The 20,172-nt window shown below is 47.0% G+C and overlaps 1 protein-coding gene across 1 annotated transcript; it reads left to right on the top strand.

Moving 5' to 3' along the window:
* The first annotated feature begins 437 nt into the window (after positions 1-437).
* LOC111075741 (sodium-coupled monocarboxylate transporter 1) lies at positions 438-20,024 on the top strand. Its single transcript, XM_022369213.2, is given in 11 exon segments — positions 438-553; positions 10,557-10,816; positions 10,880-11,027; positions 17,148-17,322; positions 17,405-17,540; positions 18,027-18,186; positions 18,257-18,475; positions 18,541-18,919; positions 18,984-19,129; positions 19,196-19,334; positions 19,336-20,024. Coding segments are annotated over 10 exon segments (2,067 nt in total). The 5' UTR covers positions 438-553; positions 10,557-10,605; the 3' UTR covers positions 19,690-20,024.
* Positions 20,025-20,172: the final 148 nt, after the last annotated feature.

The following is a 20,172-nucleotide window of genomic DNA, read 5'->3' as shown; positions in this document are numbered from 1 at the left end:
CTATAAGCTACAACATCCACTGCATTCGCCACACAAATGATTTACGAGTCATCCATATAGATAAGGCATTAGGGCGACTGCGTCTCAGTTTTGGGAGAACACTTCCGATTAGGCAGCTGGCATCTGGCATCTGGCAGAACTTCGTCTGGGTTGAGGCATCTTCTCTGCCACAGACTTTGACGACTTATCACTACTGACGCTATCCCATTATATGATTTTATTGTCGGGCAAACATTTGCGTCTAGCGCGATTTCATTTAACATTTAATACAGCTAAAGGCTGAGTAAACAAATTAGCACGTTCTGCGGAAAAAAAAATACCCGCTGAACCAGTCGGCCGCCTTTTATTTGCTGAAATATTTTCCACTTTAATCTTTACTCCTCCCGTATAAGATTCAGATAAATAAGGGCTCTGCACCAAGGGCTGCTCACATTTCTTGTGTGAACACAGACATCGTCGGTCATTCGATTTCTGGTCAACCACTTCCGACAGAACCAAAACAAAAGGTTTTAAAAGGAATCTACAAAATAACAAAATACGCGTCCACATTCACGTGAGTAAAACACAAAGGAAAAACCCGCTGAAAACCATTGCTGATCGCTTAAACAGCTGTCAGTGCCTTTTGACGCTGACCTACATACGTACATATACATATGTAAGAACGATTCTATAGGCAAAACAATTTTCGAGTTTTTAAACGTACGAGTATTTCAAGAATGGTGTTTTGTGTTTGTTGTTGTTGTTGCTGTTGCCCCATCCATATGTCAGGCAATTTATTTTGCATCTCTCAGTTGTCTTTAAACTGTTGTCGTGCCAAGTACATACATAGCTCCATGTTTGAGCCAGTTGATTATGATTTCCATTCAAGGGTGCCGTTTACCGAGTAAGCTCAACACAAGTTCCCAAGTTCACCAGAGGGGGGGTTGGAAAAACCTTAATTTCCCCTACCCATATTAGTGCAAGTGTTGGTTCTTCTATGTAGTCCGGAAGCCATGTTGTTGGCCTTCCCAGCACTCGGAAGTTGCCAGACAATGTTCTTAATGAGTTCTTCACAACCAGAGTAACAGCAGCAGCAGCAGCAACAGCAGCAGCAGCAACTCTATGCAAATTGATTCAGTTTCAAACAACTTCATTTGAGTTCGTTACGTATGCGGGCAGTTGGCCGACTTAAGGACCCTGCCCAAGTGTAAGCAGGCTAAGTAAGCTGCCTTAGTTATGACAAAGGACAGCATAACCTTTCGAGAACCACCTTCCACACACACACTCACACACAAGTTGCTCAACATACACACACACAGACACCCAGCAACAGCTAGTAGTACATCTGGCTAATAAATGGTGCGGCGGCCACAGGAACTGGCACAGGGAGAAACCTCTTGAGGTCTTACCTCACACACACACACCAACCCCACAGTTGCTCGAACACAACACCCCGAGAACAGATGTTGCTGTGGCTGTTGCTGTCAATCAAGGCAAGCAACATTTTTGCGACACTGTTGCTGGACAAGCTGCTGCCACCAGAGTTGACTTTGTCTTTTTATGCACGGTGTATGTGGCCTAAAAGGGTATATGGTCTTTATGTGTGGAAATGTAACAGTAACAAGCTAATGTCGTTGCTATTTTTATCCCTTATTAGTGTTGATGCGAGTACATACCCAACCATAGAACTATACCTAACTGAGGAAATAGCTAAGACATTTATTCATGCATGTCTGTCTGTCCGTTTCTCTTTATATATATGTACATAATTATTTTTAATTATAATAACTTCTATACGGAGCAAAGAATGCACATTAAGTTAGTTTTGGCACACGAATTGGATTGAAATCTGGAGAAATTCTACTTCAAACAATTTTAAATATTTTTAAAGATAATTATCCCTTAAATATTTATCTACCAATCCGCCGATTTGTAGGCTTGTCCAAGAAAAATGGGCAACTTACAGTCGGAAAATTTTTTGTTTTTTGATTCTGACTCTTCCCTCGTCCTCTCTGTGTAATTTCTTTGCCTCCGCCTCTGCATCTGCCTTTCTCTCTTGGTCATCTAATTGCTGTTACACTTTGGCCAAGTTATTAAGTGATTGTTATTGTTGCTACTGTTGCTGTTGCTGCTGCCTGTTGTCGTTGCTGGCTGATGCAACAGCATAATCTAACGATTATGCCAGGCTTTTGGCCCTTTCAACTTTGCCAGCCAAATGTAAATTAACTCACGTTCGAGTTGCAGTCCCAAAAAAAAAAAAGGTTCAACTGTTGGCTCTGGCTTTGTGTTGCCTACTTTTTCGGGGGGCTCCGGCAAATTAATTTCGATTTTTGGGAACAGTCTGGTAATGGTTACGGGGAAACAAAGAGAGAGATAGGCAGGGAGAGAGTGAGAGAGAGAGCGTCGGCCCGCAAAGCAATTTGCCAAATTGCCAATTGCAGCATATGCCGCAAACTGTTGCAACTGAGCCAACTAATTGCGTGTAATTATGAATGCAAGCACTCCCCATACCACATACCACATACCCCATACATTGCCCCCCAAATGGGCCACAAAAGATACATTTTATGCGCCTGTCTCTGGTGTGTCAGACACGGCGTATGAGTAATGGGTGTCTAGGTAACAATGCATTATCGATTTAAAGTGTCACACGACACGGCAAGTGGCATTCACACTGAGGAGCAGACAATAACTAATTGCACTCCACACGGCCATCCCCCCTCTTCGAATATTTTCCTGTCAATTAAGCTGATAAAATGTTGCACCGAATAGTTGAAGAGGGAAACGGGTAAACGGGTAAAGAGACCTTTATTTATCTGCAAATATCGTTAACATGACATTAATTGCATATTGATAGTGTTTGTTCAATTGTTGCCCTTTGTTGGTCCTTATTTGAAGTGGCTCGGTTACATTGCTGCGGCAATTCGGGCACTGCATTCATCAATCAATCAATCAATCAATCAAACAGTATATCCATAGATCAATCAAAAGGGAGCTCTACCTAATTGTGCCTCAGGCGTGTCAACACTGGGGGAGGCGCCCCCGAGTTGGCTGCAATTTGCGTCTCATGAATATTTATGGAGGATATAATTAAATATGCTAATTACAACTGATTGTACGCACAATCATTTGAAATTATAATTCTGCGCGAAGCCAGTTTACTTCTTAGCCCCTCTTAGAGCAGCCACCACGGGCAACGGGACAACGAGGACAACGAGGACAGCCAGGACAATCCAGAAGGATAACACGCACTCTGAAACTGACGATTTAGCATAAATTCAAATGAAATAAACACAAAAGGGGGGACAAATGAGAATTAAATTGCTGCTGCACGGCACGCTTTGCACCGACGCTTTTCCACTGTCGGTAAATTTTCCTTACGTGTAAATTCAGACTGCCACTTCTTGCCACCAATAACTGTCTGCCTCCCGGTATTTTTTGTTGTGAAAATGTCGCTGCAAACAAACTAGAAACGCGTTTAATTTTTCGTGCATGAAAATTCCTCTATTTTCCCCAAGAAACTTCGGTAGAAAACATTGCGTATAACAACATGCTTTAGGGGAGGTGGAAGAGCAACTGTTGCCAGTTGGAAAATTACTTTGCAGCGTGAAAAAATGGGGGGAGAGGGAGGAATTAAATAAATTACATTGTTGCCAGCATAAAGTTGACGCTGCCAGCAAAACAATTTGTGCAAGCAAAATCCCTCCACCCACTCCCTAAACCTGCTGGCAACATTGTGGTTTGGTATTGGGGGGGCATGAACTGACTTGCATGGCACTCTGTCCTAGTCACGGTGAGGAGCAGCTTGATGAGCCAGAACTAATTCTGTTGCATCCAACCAAAGTGAATTAAACTTTTAATAACTGACATTGGCAGGGGCATCCATTCGGTCACCTTCAAAGATCGACTCGCCGCCGACAAGGTTTATCCAAGTTAATTGAAAGTCCAAGAGGCCAAACAGGATGGAGTGGACAGAGAGTGGCGATGGCTTTACATATAGTTTTCACAGTTAATTGAACAAACTTCAGCTAGCAGCTTCTCAAATATGCCAGAGATTGCCATGGACTTGACAGACTTCTCAATTAAAGCCAACTCGTACATCAATAATTCAACAAAATGCTGTATGTGCTCTCATTACATAAATACGTAATTAACCAGAGACTGGACAACCGACCACACTACTATGTCCCCGGTCAGACATAAAGGGCTTTCCAATGATGGCAAGTCACTTAAACAAATCACCAGCACGTGGCCAATAAAGTGGGTGTGTGTGTGTGTGTGTGTGTGGATAGTAGTAGTGGTGCAGCCATAAATATCCATTTGAGGCAATTCCATGGTGACAAAAATATATCCAAGTCTAATTTATTGTCAACAGCCTTTGTGCCAACAAAGGGCCGCAAACAAGCTTTTTAATTTCCACAATCTCAGTGGAGAGAGAGAGAGACAACGGAGGAGTGCGGAGGAGTTGGAGTTGGGGCCTGGACATGGACATGGTCGAGGCATTTCATTAGTTCAATTAGCCAGACAGGTGTGCTGGCTGGGTGTCAAGTGGCTGCTTTTTAAACGATGATTAGTGGCTTTTCGTTCCCGCTCTGTGTCGCACGAAATACAAGACAAATTGTAGTTTGCTTAGCCCCCCACCCCCCCGACAGGTCACAGTGGAATGCAAATTTATTTCCACAGAAAGGATTCACAGCTACAGAAATTACAGGAGTTAAATAAGTCAAAACCTAATTTACTTTCGCTTTAAAGTGCACAGAGAAATATCATGTGATATCGGAGAGCTGGTTTGCATAGCCACAGGTGGGCTAGAAAAGGTAGACAAGGCAATGTGCCCCACACCGATGCCACTGTGAAGACGCAAACAGGATTAAAGGGCTGGGAACTGGGAGCTGGCCAACGCTCGATTGTCGCACCCAGGGACTAACTAACCCAATTATTTGTAAAATGCGAACGGAACTGGGCACAAAAAAAAAAAACACCAACAAAAATCCAAATGAAAAGAAACCGCAGTCCATTGTTTTTGCAACCCCCCAGCAGGTGCAACACGAGTCACAGAGGAAGTGGCAAGAATACAAAGAGCCAGCAATAGAGAGAGAGAGTGGGGCAGAGTGGGGCAGAGAGGGACAGAGAAGTTTGCACAGCACGCGTAATGAAAACTTTGTTAGACCACAGAAAGAGCAGAGCAGAGAGAGAGTGAGAGAGAGAGGGAACCTTCTCCCAGCGAAGCGACAGTGCAGACCGAGTGGTCTCCTCCATGGTGTCGAGGATGGCGACAACGTGAAATTAGTTGTGCATGCTTGCAACGCGAAACCCGAGCATTAGCCGGGGGCGCCCCAGATACACCCTGCGGCCGCGAGGTGGGCGGTCAGTTACCATTTACCAGCGCCCGGGGTTGACCACTAAATTGGCAGGATGAAGTCGCCGCTGCAACGGCTCTCTAGCTCCTGCTGCTGCTCCTCCTTCTGCTGCTGCTTCTGCTTCTGTCCGGGGCTGAAGCTGATCAAATTAACAGCATGTGGCAAGTGGCTGCTGGCTGCTGGCCCGCTTTAATGCCACTACACCCAACACTCTGGACACTTCTTCGATCCACCTCCTGGGCTGGCTATTTTCCTGGCATACTTTGCAGCGTCCCACAAATTGCTTAAGCCCTGGCACAGGACGCTCCGCAGGATGTGGGCAGAAAGCTGCCTAATTGTTTGACAGGACAGAACTTGTAACGCGGAAAACTTCACTTGCGAGCCAGAACAGCCAGAAAAACAAGTTGCAATTGTCACTTTTGTGGAAACTTTTTGAAAATTTACAAAGTGCGTGGACGGTACAGTTTGTTTTTTTTCTGTTGGTTTTACACAAGTCACGGTGCAAATAAATTATTAAATGTCTGCGGGAAATTATGTTTTCCAAGCGAACGACAGCCAGCCACAGCCACAGCGAGACGGGGGAAATGTCAGCGCAGTCCAGCGCCATCCATTGCAATGGAGAAGCCCTCGTGGCTTTTGTCGGGACACGTTATAAATGATCGCAATTGAAACTTTAACCCATTCCGAGGTCTAGTTGAAAAATTGACATTATTTTCTGTTGGCAACAACAGTCAACGGACGATAAATAAGAGCCAACTTAAGTCGGAGTATTTATTTTTCGGGCATCGTTTGATAAATGACTTTGAGGCTAAGGCACAAAAAAGAAAAAGGAAAAGTTGGTGGCAAAGAAAGGCCACGGCACCGCACATGGGCGTGGCCGCCACACCCCCGAATGACTTTTCTCATTAAGCCTGACCCGGAGTCAGAGTCAGCGTCAGCGTCAGCGTCAGCGTCAGAGTCGGAGCCAAAGCGAACGTGGTCGAGAAGAAATCAAACTAAACTTTGCTCGGGGTCTCTGTCCCGTTGTCGCTGTCGGTCCCCAGGGGAGGTCGAGGGACCGGACCAGAACATGTGTAAAGCGTCGAGCGGTTAAAGCTAAACAAACAATTGCCAAATGCAATCGAGGAGTGGGCCAAGATGGCTTCGAGAAACAGTTGAGCACAACCGTTGCATGTTGGCAGGAGGAAGTTTGCCAACCGCATGCTTCAACTTCAATTTGCTGGAAGCGTTCGAAGGGGCAAAGAACACCCTGCCACGGTGCTGTGGGTGGAGTGTGGAGTGGGCCCCTGCTTACAGTTTGACTCGTATTTCATTACTCGAACTGGTATTAAGTGGCAAACTTTTGTATTTAACAACTTTTAGCAGTCGAGCAGCAAAAATGTAGAAGATGAACCGTCCAAAGTTTCCTTGGCGAAAACCCAAACAGAGGATACAACAACAACAACAAAAACAAATAAAAAAAACCGGCAAGCAAAGAAAGGCGAAAAGTACAAAGTAAGTTGCAGTTTTCTTGACTTAACTGCAGCGTCGCGTCGCTGACGGCAAGGGGCACGTAGGGGGGACGTGGCAGACGCAGAGTCCATGTAAATGAAAGAAGACAGTTGTCACGGTCCAGCTTGAGACCGACAAAAGCCCAATTGGCAAGAACATATGGAATGGCCAGAGGTCCACCACTCCCCGAGTCGCTACAACATTTTCCACTTTGCCATCATCCCATTGGAGCTTCGGGGCAAGTTGGATGCTTAAACCAAAAATCTGTCAAATAAAACTTTGATTGGCCCGATTCCCAGTCCCAGTCACAGTCTCAGTGCCAATCGCCCACCTCCTTCTTCTGCCCCCCGGCTAGCACTGACTTTGCCAGCGCATTAATTAGCGTTGCATTCACTGAGAGCTGGAGCAACTTTTCTGCATGCAACTTTGCTGCGTACCCCCCACCAAAAAAGTTTCCCGAAGTGCCACATAAATTGAGTTGCCGCAAGTTGCATATATGGAACATTGTTCAGGCCCTCAAGCGAGTGGAATGTGATTCCCCCTGCATAGGTAGCAGAGAGGCATTAGCATTATTATTATGCCTTCAAGTAGCAGATCAAATACCACATCCTGGGCATCCTCCTTTGCGCCCAGTCATGCTGGGCAGCAAAACCAAAACGTTTTTCATATGTCCTGCGTCACTGCCCCACCCCCACCCCCCACTACGGCTGGCACTTGGACCCCAGCCAAAGGTCGAGGCGCTGCAAAAGCGTAGAATGGAAGGCTGCACTTGGGCCAAATTACAATTTCAATTTGTCAGCTGGCGCTGCAGCCAGTAGACACCATTAAATGGCAAATTAAGTTCAGTTTCAGTTCGGCTCCATTTTGCATTTTCGCCCATGATTTTTTTGTTCCACCATTTGCCAGCAGTTTTTGGTTTTTTTTGGCCGCGGAGCTCCGGGGCAAATGTGTTTTTGATATGTGTTCATCATCGAACGATCTTGGCGCATTATCCTGGCAGATTTTCGGGCTCTGGGCAACCATGTATGAATACGTTGAATATTTCATGAGTGAGTGTCATAAAATTCGTTTTCCGAAAGCGAAGGAAATGCCACATGGTAAGCGGGAAGTGGAGGCAAGCGTTTTCTTTTTTTTTCTTCTTCTTAATAACTTTCCGCTGCGGCTGTCACACACACACCCCCAAGAGCAGCCAGGACTTCAGGACATGTCGTCAACGGCTTGTTGTTGCTCCTTCAAGCTGCTTTATAATTTATGATTCCTGGCATCGAAGGCACACTGACACACACACACACGTCGCCAACTTTTGTATAATTTTGACAAAATAAAAAACTGCATGAATATTAACTGCAAGTGGCAGAATATGGCGTCGGCGTTACCGGAAGCAGCAGCATCATCCTGTCCTGCCATGCCCTGCCTTGCGCCGCGCCCCCCATCTTGACTGTCACTTTTATTATGTGCGCCATGTGAAACTTTCAAGTGCCTGCTTGATCTGGGTTGAACAAGAGGCAGGGCAGGGCAGGGCAGGACCACGCCCTACTTACTTATGCATACGTGTAGCTTAGGTTCTAGGTTCCCTTTTGTTTTTTTTTTTGGTGTTTTTGGCCAGGTTTTTAGTGCATACATATTTGATGCAAATGTTCGCAAATTGTCGTCGCTGTCGATTGGACATTTTGTGGCCACATCCGCCACAGTCTCACACATCAAACAAAAGAGCTGGAGATGATGCTGTGTGGGGGGGGGGGGGCGTTAGGGGTGGATGGGTGGTGCTGTGCTGCAGGTGGCTTACTTGTATGGCTCATGGATAATTTGCTTAAGCTCAGCCAGCAGAAAATAACATTTTGCACACAAGCTGACACGCACAATGCCACACGACCCTTGGCCAGGACAGGTCTGGTCTGGCTTTGGTTCTGGGCTCCAGCTCCGGGTTCGACTTGGCTTATCACTTGGCCGAAAGCAAAAAGATGAGAAGTCTGCTGCTGCTGCTGCTGCTAGTGATGCTCCTGCGGCTGTCAGGCTAGGAGTGACACGGCAGCTGTGCTTTAAACAAAGCTCAGCTCGAATAAAAACAACATGACTAATAGTTTTGACAGGGAAAGACAACACAAAGGCCAGCCGGACAGAATGTCAGATAAAAGCCAAAGCAATGGCAAATGACAGGATACAGGATACAGGCGACGCAGGGGACGCAGGGCGCCACTGCATGCTAAATGTTGTCAATTAGTTGGACATCCGGCACACGGTGGACCGAACGGACCCAGATGATGACCACTGAAAGACAGGGTACACCCTTCTAGTGGGGAAAGATGCCCAGAGGGGACAAGGCATATCTTCTCCAACAGCTGATCAATTAGTTTTAATCATGTGAATCATGCGGGGCAATCCCACAAAGAAAGTATCTGTGGCTCGCAGGCTTATGGATTGCACATTTCTCCATTTGATTAACAACATAAATCCCATCTAAAGAACTTTGGAAAATCAATGGCCACCACATTTGTTCCAATTATTCTGGCCCCCTGTCTTTGAAAACTTTCATTGGCTTTGACTGCTTTCCCGACTGCCCCTGGCAACATCTTTTGGGCCCAAATCTTCTTTACGAGAGCATCAGGTAAGAGAGCAAATCCTAAGCCCGGTTGTAACTTTTTTTTGTTCGCTTTGTGTGTGTGTGTGGATTGGCCCCTGCCTGTCCCGGTAGCTCAACAGTTTTGGCTTTCAGCTATAAAAACACAAAGTCGCTGGCAAAGTCGCACTTAAGCTGGGCTGCTCTCTCTCACACTCACTCCCACTCCCTTGCTCTCTCTGACACTTTCAACTTGTGGCACACCCACACACACACACACACACTTACACACGAACAAAGGCACGCGTGAAGCTCTATCAGCTCTAGACATGCATACAGATGTCAGCGCGTGTGTGTGTGTGTGTGTGGGGGGGTGGCACAGTCCATAAATTTGTGCAGCGTGCAACATTTGCTTTGCTTTTCTGGGTGTTTTTGTTTATAGAATATATATTTTTGTAGCGATACCCTAGACTTAGGGAGTTGCGTTTCAGACCCGAAGTTTGCGACACAAAAAAATCTCACATATAATCGTAATTCAGAAATACATCGCTTACTTTAGATGTAAGACTCTCTTGACTCCTCAAAAGATGATCTGACAGAAATGAACAAATTTAAGCGCCGCTCAATATATATAGTATTATTGATCCAACATATCATATTACACATACGCACACAAGTAGCTCTTGTGGGTGGGTATTTGCTGGGGCTGGTGGGGTTCTCAAAACTAACCTTTCCTTCCTCAGTCAGTCTTGTTGGTTTGTCGCTCATTTGGTGGCCCCATCTGAGGGTGACAGAGAGGGAAATAGAGTGAAATGCATGTGTTATGATGGGCGCAAGCAACCAAAGCCCGCACGCCTGCGGATATGCAACAATGTTGTCAAGTTTCCTACTCGACTGGCGGTGCCACGGCGCCATGGAGCCCATGGAGCTACGGTGCCAGCTCCAGCTACAGCTACCTCTGGGCATTATGTCCACCGGGCGTGACTAACATGCACATGCTCAACTGTGCTGGAAAACGTTTTACCCAGCTCACATCTCCTCACCTAAAAGCCCCCACCAGTATTTCCATCCGTCCCCCTACCAGTGACCTTCTATCTGGGCTTTAAGTTGGCAAGATTGTGTTTGTTTTTATCTAGTGACCAACTTGAATTTTGATTTGTTTCTTGCAGCAGCACCAGCAACAGCAACACAAGAAGCAGAAGCAGCAGCAGCAGCAATATGGCCAAGGACTTGAGTACTCTGGGCTGGGATTATCTGATGTTTGTGCTGTTCATAGCACTCACCGTCTTGGGTCCGCTCTGGACACGCATCTTTGGCAAGAAAAAGCAACGCAGCAAGGCCGATTATGTCTTTGCCACGGGCGGTGTATCGATTGTGGCCGTTATGATCTCGATAGCACGCGGCACCCTCGGCGTGCGATCGGTGCTGGGTGAGTAATAAGCCGATTTTAGCTATCGATTTTGTTAATTCTAATGTTTCAATTACGCTGCAGGCTATCCCAGTGAGTTGTTCTATCGCGGTTCGGCCATGTGGGAGATAATCTACGGCATGATGACCGCCTATCCCATTGTCTGCTTCATGTTTGTGCCCGTGTACTTCAACCTGGGCATCACCTCCGTCTATCAGTACATCGATCTCAGGTGAGTGTGGCTGTGGGTATGAAGAGAAGTGGACTTGAGGGGAGTTGGCACTCCCGAGCGCCCCATCGTTTAATTAGCACAAAGCGAAGCGACGGTGACGGCAACAGGAAAATTGTTATTTAAACATTCATTTTAATTTCGTAAAATGCGTCGCAACGCTTGTCCAGGCACTCGCCCACGCCCCCTTATCGCCAAAGCGCACACAATTTTATTCTTCATTAAGAAGGCCAAATGAAACTAAACAGAGACACGGCACGGGCTCAAGCTCAGGCTCAGGCCACTGTCCCTGTTACTGTCACTGGGATTCAGCTCCTGGCTGGCTGGGCTGGGGTTTCTGACTGGCTGAAGCTTCTGCTCGTGGCACAAGTTGCTGCGTTCCTAAATAAATTTGAATTACATTTTACAAAACAAAAAAAAACGAAAGAAAAAGTGGATACAGAAACAGGAGAAAGCAGCAGCAGCAGCAACAACAATGGGCAGCAAACAAAAGCTGAGCAGGCAGCGCAAGTAATCTATAGATTTGTCCGTGGCCCGGCTAGGACTTGAAATTGGACTGGGACTGTGACTCTGACTTGGAATCGGACTGGGAATCGGACACGATGCTATCGCGCCCAGTTGTCGTCAGTTTTGTCGTGCCCAGAGCTGGTGGCCCTGGTGCCTCCTTGTGTCGCAAGTTGTCGCATCGTGGGCCTAATTGTTTTTTAAGTTCGAAATTAGTTAACAAATTTGTTATCAAATGTTTTGCAGTTTCGACAACAGAATTCAATTAATTGCCAAAAACTGGCAAGACAAACAAACAGCCACGAGGGCGCGGAGGCGCGCCAGTTCGGCTGAGCATAATTTGATTGAAATTTAATTGGCATGTGCCGCCCAGCCCCCATCCCACTGCCAGCCAAAGCGAAACGAGGCAAAAGCTGTGCAGAATTGACAAATTATTTAAATGTTTGCTTTGGCGATGAAATTGTAATTTGTAAATTAGCATGTCCAGCAGCGTGGCCAGGGTCCGGGGGCCTGAAAGCAATTAATTGGCTACACTCGGGAAAAATAACTCAAATTGGAATATAGTTTTTAAAAATTATTTCGACAGCTGCAGCAGCTGAATGTATTTTTTCCAGTGCATCAAAATAATATCCAAGCTTAAATTAAAGACGGTTTGAGTTAGTTTTTAGATTTTAGCCATTTAGGCAGCCGTACAGCCGTACAGAACTAATGGAAGAGCGCCAAAGAAAACTGCCAAAGACGTCTAGCGTCTCGTCTCTCTACTTCATCAATCTTAGTCAATTTAGTCGATATATATATAAAAAAAAATGGAATGCGGAGTTAAGAAAACATGAGGCTCAAAGGGTTGGGTTGGATTGGATTGGCTTGGCCAAATGTTGCCACCGAAAAAGTTGTGCGTAAAACATTTTGATGCCTCATTGTCGCTTGTCATCGCAACTGGCGCCCCCTTCGCGCGACATGTTTATGCATACAACTTCATCAAAATAGGCAGAAATCAGGCCCAGACGCAGGCTGAGACTGTGACTGGGACTGAAAGTGGAACTGAGGCCGATAAGTGAATATGCTACAAATTGGCAAAAGCCACTTGGCCAAACACAAAGCAGGAACGATGGGAAGAGGAAAGAGGAAAGACAAAAGCCTTGACGTTGGCAACACGATGACAATACACAAGTAAAAAAAAACCCTCCTACACGCACAAAGGCAGAGAGACAGAGAAAAGGAAAGGGAAAAGGAAAAAGGGAAAATGTAAAAAGGAGGAAAATACAAAGCAGCAGCCACTCGCTCGGTCTCTGAGGCTGTTGACAAATTGTATGACAATTCGTTTGTGTCATAATGTTTATAAATAGCGCGTGTTGTTGCCTGTCACTGGCATCAGGCACCAAGCAGTAGGCACCAGGCAGTAGGCAGCGCTGACAGTTGCCTCCGATCCGATCCGATCCAAAACCATCCCGCAGCGCCCCGTGCTCTGTACTCTGCTCTCTGTGCTCTGTGGCTGCCCCTTTCCATACCCCAAAAAACTTGCGAAACAAAAAATCAAGACACAAACACACACACCACCACACAGAGTCTTGGATTCTCTTGCTTGTCAGTCGCCTGTCGCAAGTGATGTCTGCCACTCGCCAGACACACACACACTCTCCAAGTGCCTGGGAGCCAAGAAGGGCATGGGCATGGGCTTGGGCATCGCCACGACCCTTGACTCGCATACCCACTCAAGTGGCATCCAAGCTCACAGAGATTTTTGCTATCTGGCCTCCAATCGCAATCGGGTTCAATGGTCAAGTCAAGTTTCCTTTTGGGATAATTCTTCCTGGCTGCCTCTCCCCTCCTGTTGCTTGGGGTTGGGATGGGGGGCCGGGCGTCAGAGTTCTGTGGCAATTACATACTCTCTCGTGCATGTAACCAAATTGATATCGCTGGATCGAACAATCGTTGGCACTTAGCAAATGGAAAAAGTGCATTTCAATTGCGCCCTGGATTATTTACGACTACAAGAGTCGGGGCGGGGGCCGGGGCCCAAAGTGCCGCTCCACGGCCAACGACGAATGCCATTGGTGTGTTAGCCAAATAAAAATAAAAGGGGAGGCACAGCAGCACAGGTTCGTGCCAGCCCCCTCGTTGAGATGAAATGGTGGGGCTGGCTGGGATGATGGAATGGAGTGACATGCATGCGCATAAATAAAGACGTTTTCGGTGCTGGCTACAAAGTGAGAGCTTGATTTGCAATTCAAAGACAACAAAGTTGTTTCCGAGCCACACACATCCATTCCCCAACCCCGTGACCCCGTGTATTAAGGAGTATGCAGGAGTAGTTTGGGCAAGAGATTTATCATCCATTCTCATGCCAAATACCATACGGATTATTATGAAGGAGTATGCAGGATTCCTAGGGTATCCTCTCGCACCTTTCCATCCACGTATGGCGTACACCTTAAGTCGATTATCTGCCCCAGACTCCACCTTTGATTCCACCTTGTTATCTGCTTCTTTTCTTTGTGCATGGAAATGGAGGCTGTTAACGCTTTGACGGCACTCAGGGCCGATCCCAAACTTTATATGGCTGATTATGTTTATTTATGCATGGCATTTAATGCAATCAAAAAGCTGACGCCCACACACTCAGCCTTCTCCACGCCTCTCCAGGCCTCTCCAGGCCTTGGTTACATTACCTTTGATTGTAAAATTAACTCGAGCCGACCACAAGGCCTCTTGGCCAGGGAACTGGCTCTCTAAACGGCGATTATCTGGCCAATGTACGAGACCCACTTGTCATATTAAATTTTGCCATTAATTTATGCCTTTGTCCCAGAGCCGAAACTGGCTTAGCGGCCCTGCATGATTAATGATGGGACGACGTCTGTAGATGGACGGACTGGTGGGTGGCTCCTCCCGTGACCTCTCCTGGTGCTCTTCGCCATTCCATTCACTGCTTTTCACACTCCTTTCGTTTATTGTTCTGGTGGCTGGTGGCTGGCTGGTCATTGACGTTGTCCTGGGCGTGTGTGTGGGAGTGGGGGCTAAATGGGAATGAGCGTTCCTTTCTGGTAATTGCTTACCCGCTGGCATGCGCATGGCTGCCGCAATTATTGCATACTTTGCGGCACTTACATTTCATTTAAAGTTATTAAGCGACAATCGCCTCGCAGGACGTCTTTAATCAACTCAACAAAGTGGATTATGCTAAGAGAAAGAGAGAGAGAGAGAAGGAGCAGCAGCAGCAGCAGCAAGAGCCGAAGGGAGTTAAATCAATTAAACTAAAACAAAGGCCAGCACCAGGACAACGTTCAATCAACTGGACGGCGGTGACAGCCTCAGGTCATTACTCACACACAGACGGAGGAAGGAGACAGAGAGCCATAAAGGAGGAGCTTTAGAGGCAAGAGAACAGAGAACAAGAACAGAGAACAAGAACAGAGAACAGAGCAGAGCAGGAGCCAGCCAGAGCTGGAGCAGGAGCACTTATTGTGATGAACACAATGTTAACAGGCTAAATGAGAAACAAATGCCACAATCAGACAACGTAGAAAAACACTCACCCAAAAAACCCAGAGATGCAGAAGCAGACACAGAACACAGAAGCCGGAGTGAAAGGCAGTCGAAAACAATAAATCCCATAAATCATATTAAATTGACATATCAGGCCAAAATTGACCGCAAGCAAAGGCAGCACCCACACACACACACTGGCAGAGAGAGAGAGAGAGAGAGAGAGAGAGAGCGAGAGAGAGAAGCAATATGTTGGCAGGATATTTGTGTCCTAGAATAATATTTCTTTATCAATTTCCACAACAAGTTCAGCCCTAGGAAAAACAAGAAAAACCAAAGAACACACACAGCCCCCACCCCTACCCCACCCACCGAACAGCTGTGCCACTGTGGGCCAAAAATGCCTAAATAAATGTTTGGCCAACCAACCAGAAGATGGTTGGTGGTTGCCCCATACCATACCATACCATCTTCAATATGCCATCTCTCCCGGCCCCAGAGCCCACGCCACGCCACGCCTATTCAATCAACACATAAGACCGACGACTGTCATCCCAGCCCAGCCTCTGTCCTCGGCCAAATTGGCCAGCCAGGCTTTTATCAGCCCTCTGTGGGATTTTGCAGACTGCTTTCCCCTTTGTGTCACAATTAAAATGTATGTTTTTTGCAAGCATGCGACGCGGGGCGTGCGGCAATGTGATGTAAACCGCTTAAAGTCCGCTCGAAGAACAGCCTCCATACGTGTATACCGTACGTACTGCCCGCTGCAAGCAAGCAACCCCATTAAGTCAACTGGGTAAATATATGTTAAGCTCGTGTAATGCATATCTGATATCAGGGGCAGGGAGAGCGAGAGAGAGCCTCCCCCATTGTACATGGTAGGTACACATGTCGATACAATCGATGATTGTTTATTTGGAAAAGTGCAGCGGTATTGATGAAATGGCCCCCGCGGCCCCTGAGGCAACGTTTTGCAAGAGCCTCAAAATTAAGGCGATTAAAGATAAAATCAGTCGCATGTCGCATATCTTCCCTGCCAGCCCATGGAGGTCATTCATCTAAATATGCATTTAATACCCATGCCTCGCACCTGCGTCTCCAATCGCTCATGCTTAAGCACTCAGTTAGAACAGGGGACAGGGCCAGGGCCTGATGACAGCCCAGATCAATATTGGCCAGTGGCAATTAATCATTTAGTGGGCAATCCATACACGCAGAAAGCTGCAGAGGGGAGATCCAGAGGTTTGAGGGGGAAAATGGATTATGCAGTCAGCTTAGATGTCGGACACGAAAATTACCTGTGATTACCTAACCTGTAGCAGCAACTACAGTGGGCTTTAAAGGTGTAAGTCCACCAGCTGGATTCCAAGAGGGATTAAAATTTAAACCAGATTAAACAGGACTTAAATTTGAAAGTCTTTAAATTAAATTCGTTTATTCGCATTCAAAGTAATAGTCGCTTATAGTATAAAGAAGGCATCAAGTAACCATTTTATTACACAAAATATAGAGAGAGGAAAACCACTTCAAATAATGTAAAATATCAGCACCCACATTCAAGCCATCGAAGTAGCTTAAAGTGAAGAGTTGCAATCAAAGGATTATGGACATGAAGCAGTTTGGTTGGCAAAAACAAACCCACACACAGTGCGTGTGCGGAGGCACTTGGTACATTTGGCCCCCAAGCCACATAACGCATACTAAACGATCATTAGGCGGCGGACGCCCTCGAACAGGACCGCCCCATCTTGTCGCACATTTTGCATCAAATTAACACACAAATTTTTACAACCAGGGCCATAAAAGGCGCCCGGCACAACTATAAAAACAATCAAAACGAGTTACGTTACAGACCCGCCAATTTTCTTGGGGTTCGTTTTTTTTTCCGGCCGGTCTTGTCGTAAATTTTCGGCGAGGCGAGGCCCTTTACTCTACCCGATCCAACATTACATCTTTACAGCTGTAGTAAATCATAAATAAAAAAAAAGAAGGCCTGGGGGTGAAGGGAATATATAACTCGAGGAGGTGAAACCATTAAATCTTTAATAAAAATAAATAAATGTGCAAGAGGTGCACGGGCCTAATTAATGCCTGCACTCACCTGTTCCGACTCCTGGTCTTTCCACTTTTTAGGTTCAAGAGCCGCACCGTGCGGTGCCTGGCCTCGGCCACGTATATAGTGCGACAGATCTGCAACCTGGGCATCACCGTGTACACGCCGAGCGTGGCCCTGTCGACGGTCATCGGGATACCATACTGGGCCAGCATAGTGGGCATGTCCGTCATTTGCATATTCTTCACGATTATGGTAAGTTGGGAATGTCCACAATTTAATGACGCAAATATTCAAATTAATCTTCATCTTCTTTTTTCTTGGTCCACCTCATTAGGGAGGCCTGAAGGCTGCCATCAATGCGGATGTCATCCAGACCCTGACCATTCTGGTCGTCACATTGGCCGTCTGTATCCAGGGCACCATTTCCAGCGGCGGGCCAAAGAAGGTTTACCAGCTAAATCGTGAGAATGGTAAGCCATCACAGGGTGCGGGTGCGGGTTTGGGTTTGGGTTTGCTGCTTCGATTGATCATGGCAGCTTATTAGCCAGGCCTGTCAAATGATGCTGGATGTGTGTCCCACATTTATGCTGACGAATGATGACTATTAAAATGGCATCCATTCGGGGTTGCTGCTGTAGCTGCTGCTGCGTCGGCTCATTATGCACATAAATGATGATGATAAAAGTGGCATAAAACAGCGGCATGTGTGGCAGGGGCGGGTACAGGAAAATCTGTGGGGGTATTTGGGAGAGACGAACCGAGTCGAGCCTCGCATGACGACAGTAATAAATGTGTGACGCGAGAGCGTTTGTCACTTGAGTTTGAGTTGTTGGCTGTCGTTGTGGCAATCGTCAGGCTCCTGGGAATCCCTCCACATGCTGTTGCCTCGTGCTCTTCAACCAGCCCTGCACATGCAGTAAAGACTCAACACAACGCTTTTTATCCTATACTTCCAGGGCGTCTCAGTTTCTGGAACTTCACCGGCGATATGACGGTGCGTGTGGATACGCTTTCCGCCTGGCTGGGTCAGCTCTTCATGTCCCTCTCGCAGATTGGCTGCCAGCAGAACTTCATGCAGCGATATGTGAGCTTGAAGTCCCTCAAGCAAGTCCGCCGGTAAGTCCCAATCGTGCAGTTTACTCGGTAGCCAATGATCCACATTAAATATAATTTCTTGCCATTACAGTGTGATGCTAAGCAATGTGCCCCTGGTGTTCTTCTTTTTCGCACTGTCCTGGGTCTCCGGCATGGTCATCTATTCAACATACATCAACTGCGATCCGTATGCCGAGGGATACATCAAGAAACCCGATGAGATTCTGCCCTTCTTCGTCGAAGATCAGTTGGGCTTTCTGCCCGGCTTTGTGGGCATCTTCATGGCCACGTTGTTCAACGGAGCTCTGTGGTAAGTGATCCACCAGCAATGCGCTTGACCCAATGATGGTGATCAATATTATCCCGATCTTTCAGCATGATGGTGTCCAATCTGAATTCGCTGGCCACAGTTTGCTGGGAGGACTTTGTGTCGCAGCTGCCCAGATTCAAGGGGCTCTCCGACATGCAGCAGCTGAGGATTCTCAAGCTAATTACCATCATCTGTGGCCTGATCATTATGGGCGTGGCCTTTGGAGTGGGCCTACTGTCGGGCGTCATCGAGTCATCGCTGCTCGTCTTCTCGGCCACTTCTGGGCCACTGCTCGGCTGCTTCGTGCTGGCCATGATGGTGCCGGTGGCCAATTGGAAGGGCACTTCGGCTGGCATGATCTCTGCCTGCGCCTTTGTGCTCTGGATCATTGGCGGCTCCATGACCATCGACAAAACTAGTCCCATGCTGCCCACATCCACGGAAGTGAGTCCTGAAACGAAACGACATAAACTTTAGTGTCTGAACAATCTTGTTGGTTTCCCCGCAGGGCTGCTCCAACCACAGCTTCTCTCAGTCCATTGCCAAGCCGATCCTGGAGATGGAACAAATGCCCTGGCTGTTGACACACACGCCCATCGATGGCTACAACCAGACCACCCTGCTGGAGACGCCGCCCAGCATTGCGCCCGAACGGTAAGAGCAGAAAGGCAAAAAAAAACTCTGGAAAGAATGAATGAATGAACGCAAATTTATTTTTAGCACATCACTGGAGACGTTCTACTCGATCAGCTTCATGTACTACAGTCTGATTGGAACCGCACTGACAGTGGCTATTGGAACATTGATCAGCATGCTGACCCAGCATCCCGACGATGAGTACGATGCCAAGCTGCTGCATCCCCATCATCTTCAGGTGCTGGGAACGGTTCTCCGGGCCCAAGCCCTACTATGTCAAGCACGAGGAGGAGTCCGGGCTGAATGGGCGCAACAGCAGCGATTCATCGGCCACCACAACAACCTGCAAGGAGGAGAAGGTCAACCATGCCTTCGAGTCGTCACCGGACGAGGCACACATCCACAACGAGAAGGCGAAGAGCAACCCCATTGCGGTGGTCTTTACCAGCTCGGGCAGCGGGCAGGGCGTGGGCCAGCAGTCGATCTGTGACACCAGCAAAGTGCAGCTGGACACTGTGCCGCCGGGCGAGACCGGCGTGTATCGGCAGCTCGGCTCTGGCACCAGGGCGGCACTCTGAGACGAATCTATTGCTGCCCCCCATCATATCGTCATCCCATCCCCGCCCCACCCATCGTACTTACCGAAAAATTAGTCTTTAGTTCGTAAGCTAAGCATTAGTCTAGACCAATTAATGATAGAAGTGTTTCAAGTCTATAAAGATGCTGTGATTATCGTACAAGAAAGAGTATGCAAATTGCAATATTGTTGAGCAATATTCAATGTGTGTACATTTGTTGTAGCCAACTCGAGTTTTATTTATGTGTACTTATGCACGTATTTATGTGCCGACGAATGTAGCTCAGACTAATACGAAATTGTGTGCAATAATTAAATAAATAATACTTTAATACACATCGCAAGAGAATTGATTTACGCGCGCAGCTGCAGTGCTGCCCACCTACGCGTGCAACAGCTGTTTTTCGATAACGATGAGTCTGAAGCCAGGGCTGAGCTGCAGAAAAGTATCTTATCAAATATATTTGGTTACAAGCTATAAAAT

The sequence above is a fragment of the Drosophila obscura genome, unplaced genomic scaffold (genome assembly GCF_018151105.1).
Source record: "Drosophila obscura isolate BZ-5 IFL unplaced genomic scaffold, ASM1815110v1 contig_150, whole genome shotgun sequence".
In the NCBI taxonomy this organism is placed as follows: Eukaryota; Metazoa; Arthropoda; class Insecta; order Diptera; family Drosophilidae; genus Drosophila; species Drosophila obscura.
The sequence above is the reverse complement of the archived record's forward strand: the minus strand, read 5'-3'. Positions and strand labels throughout refer to the sequence as shown.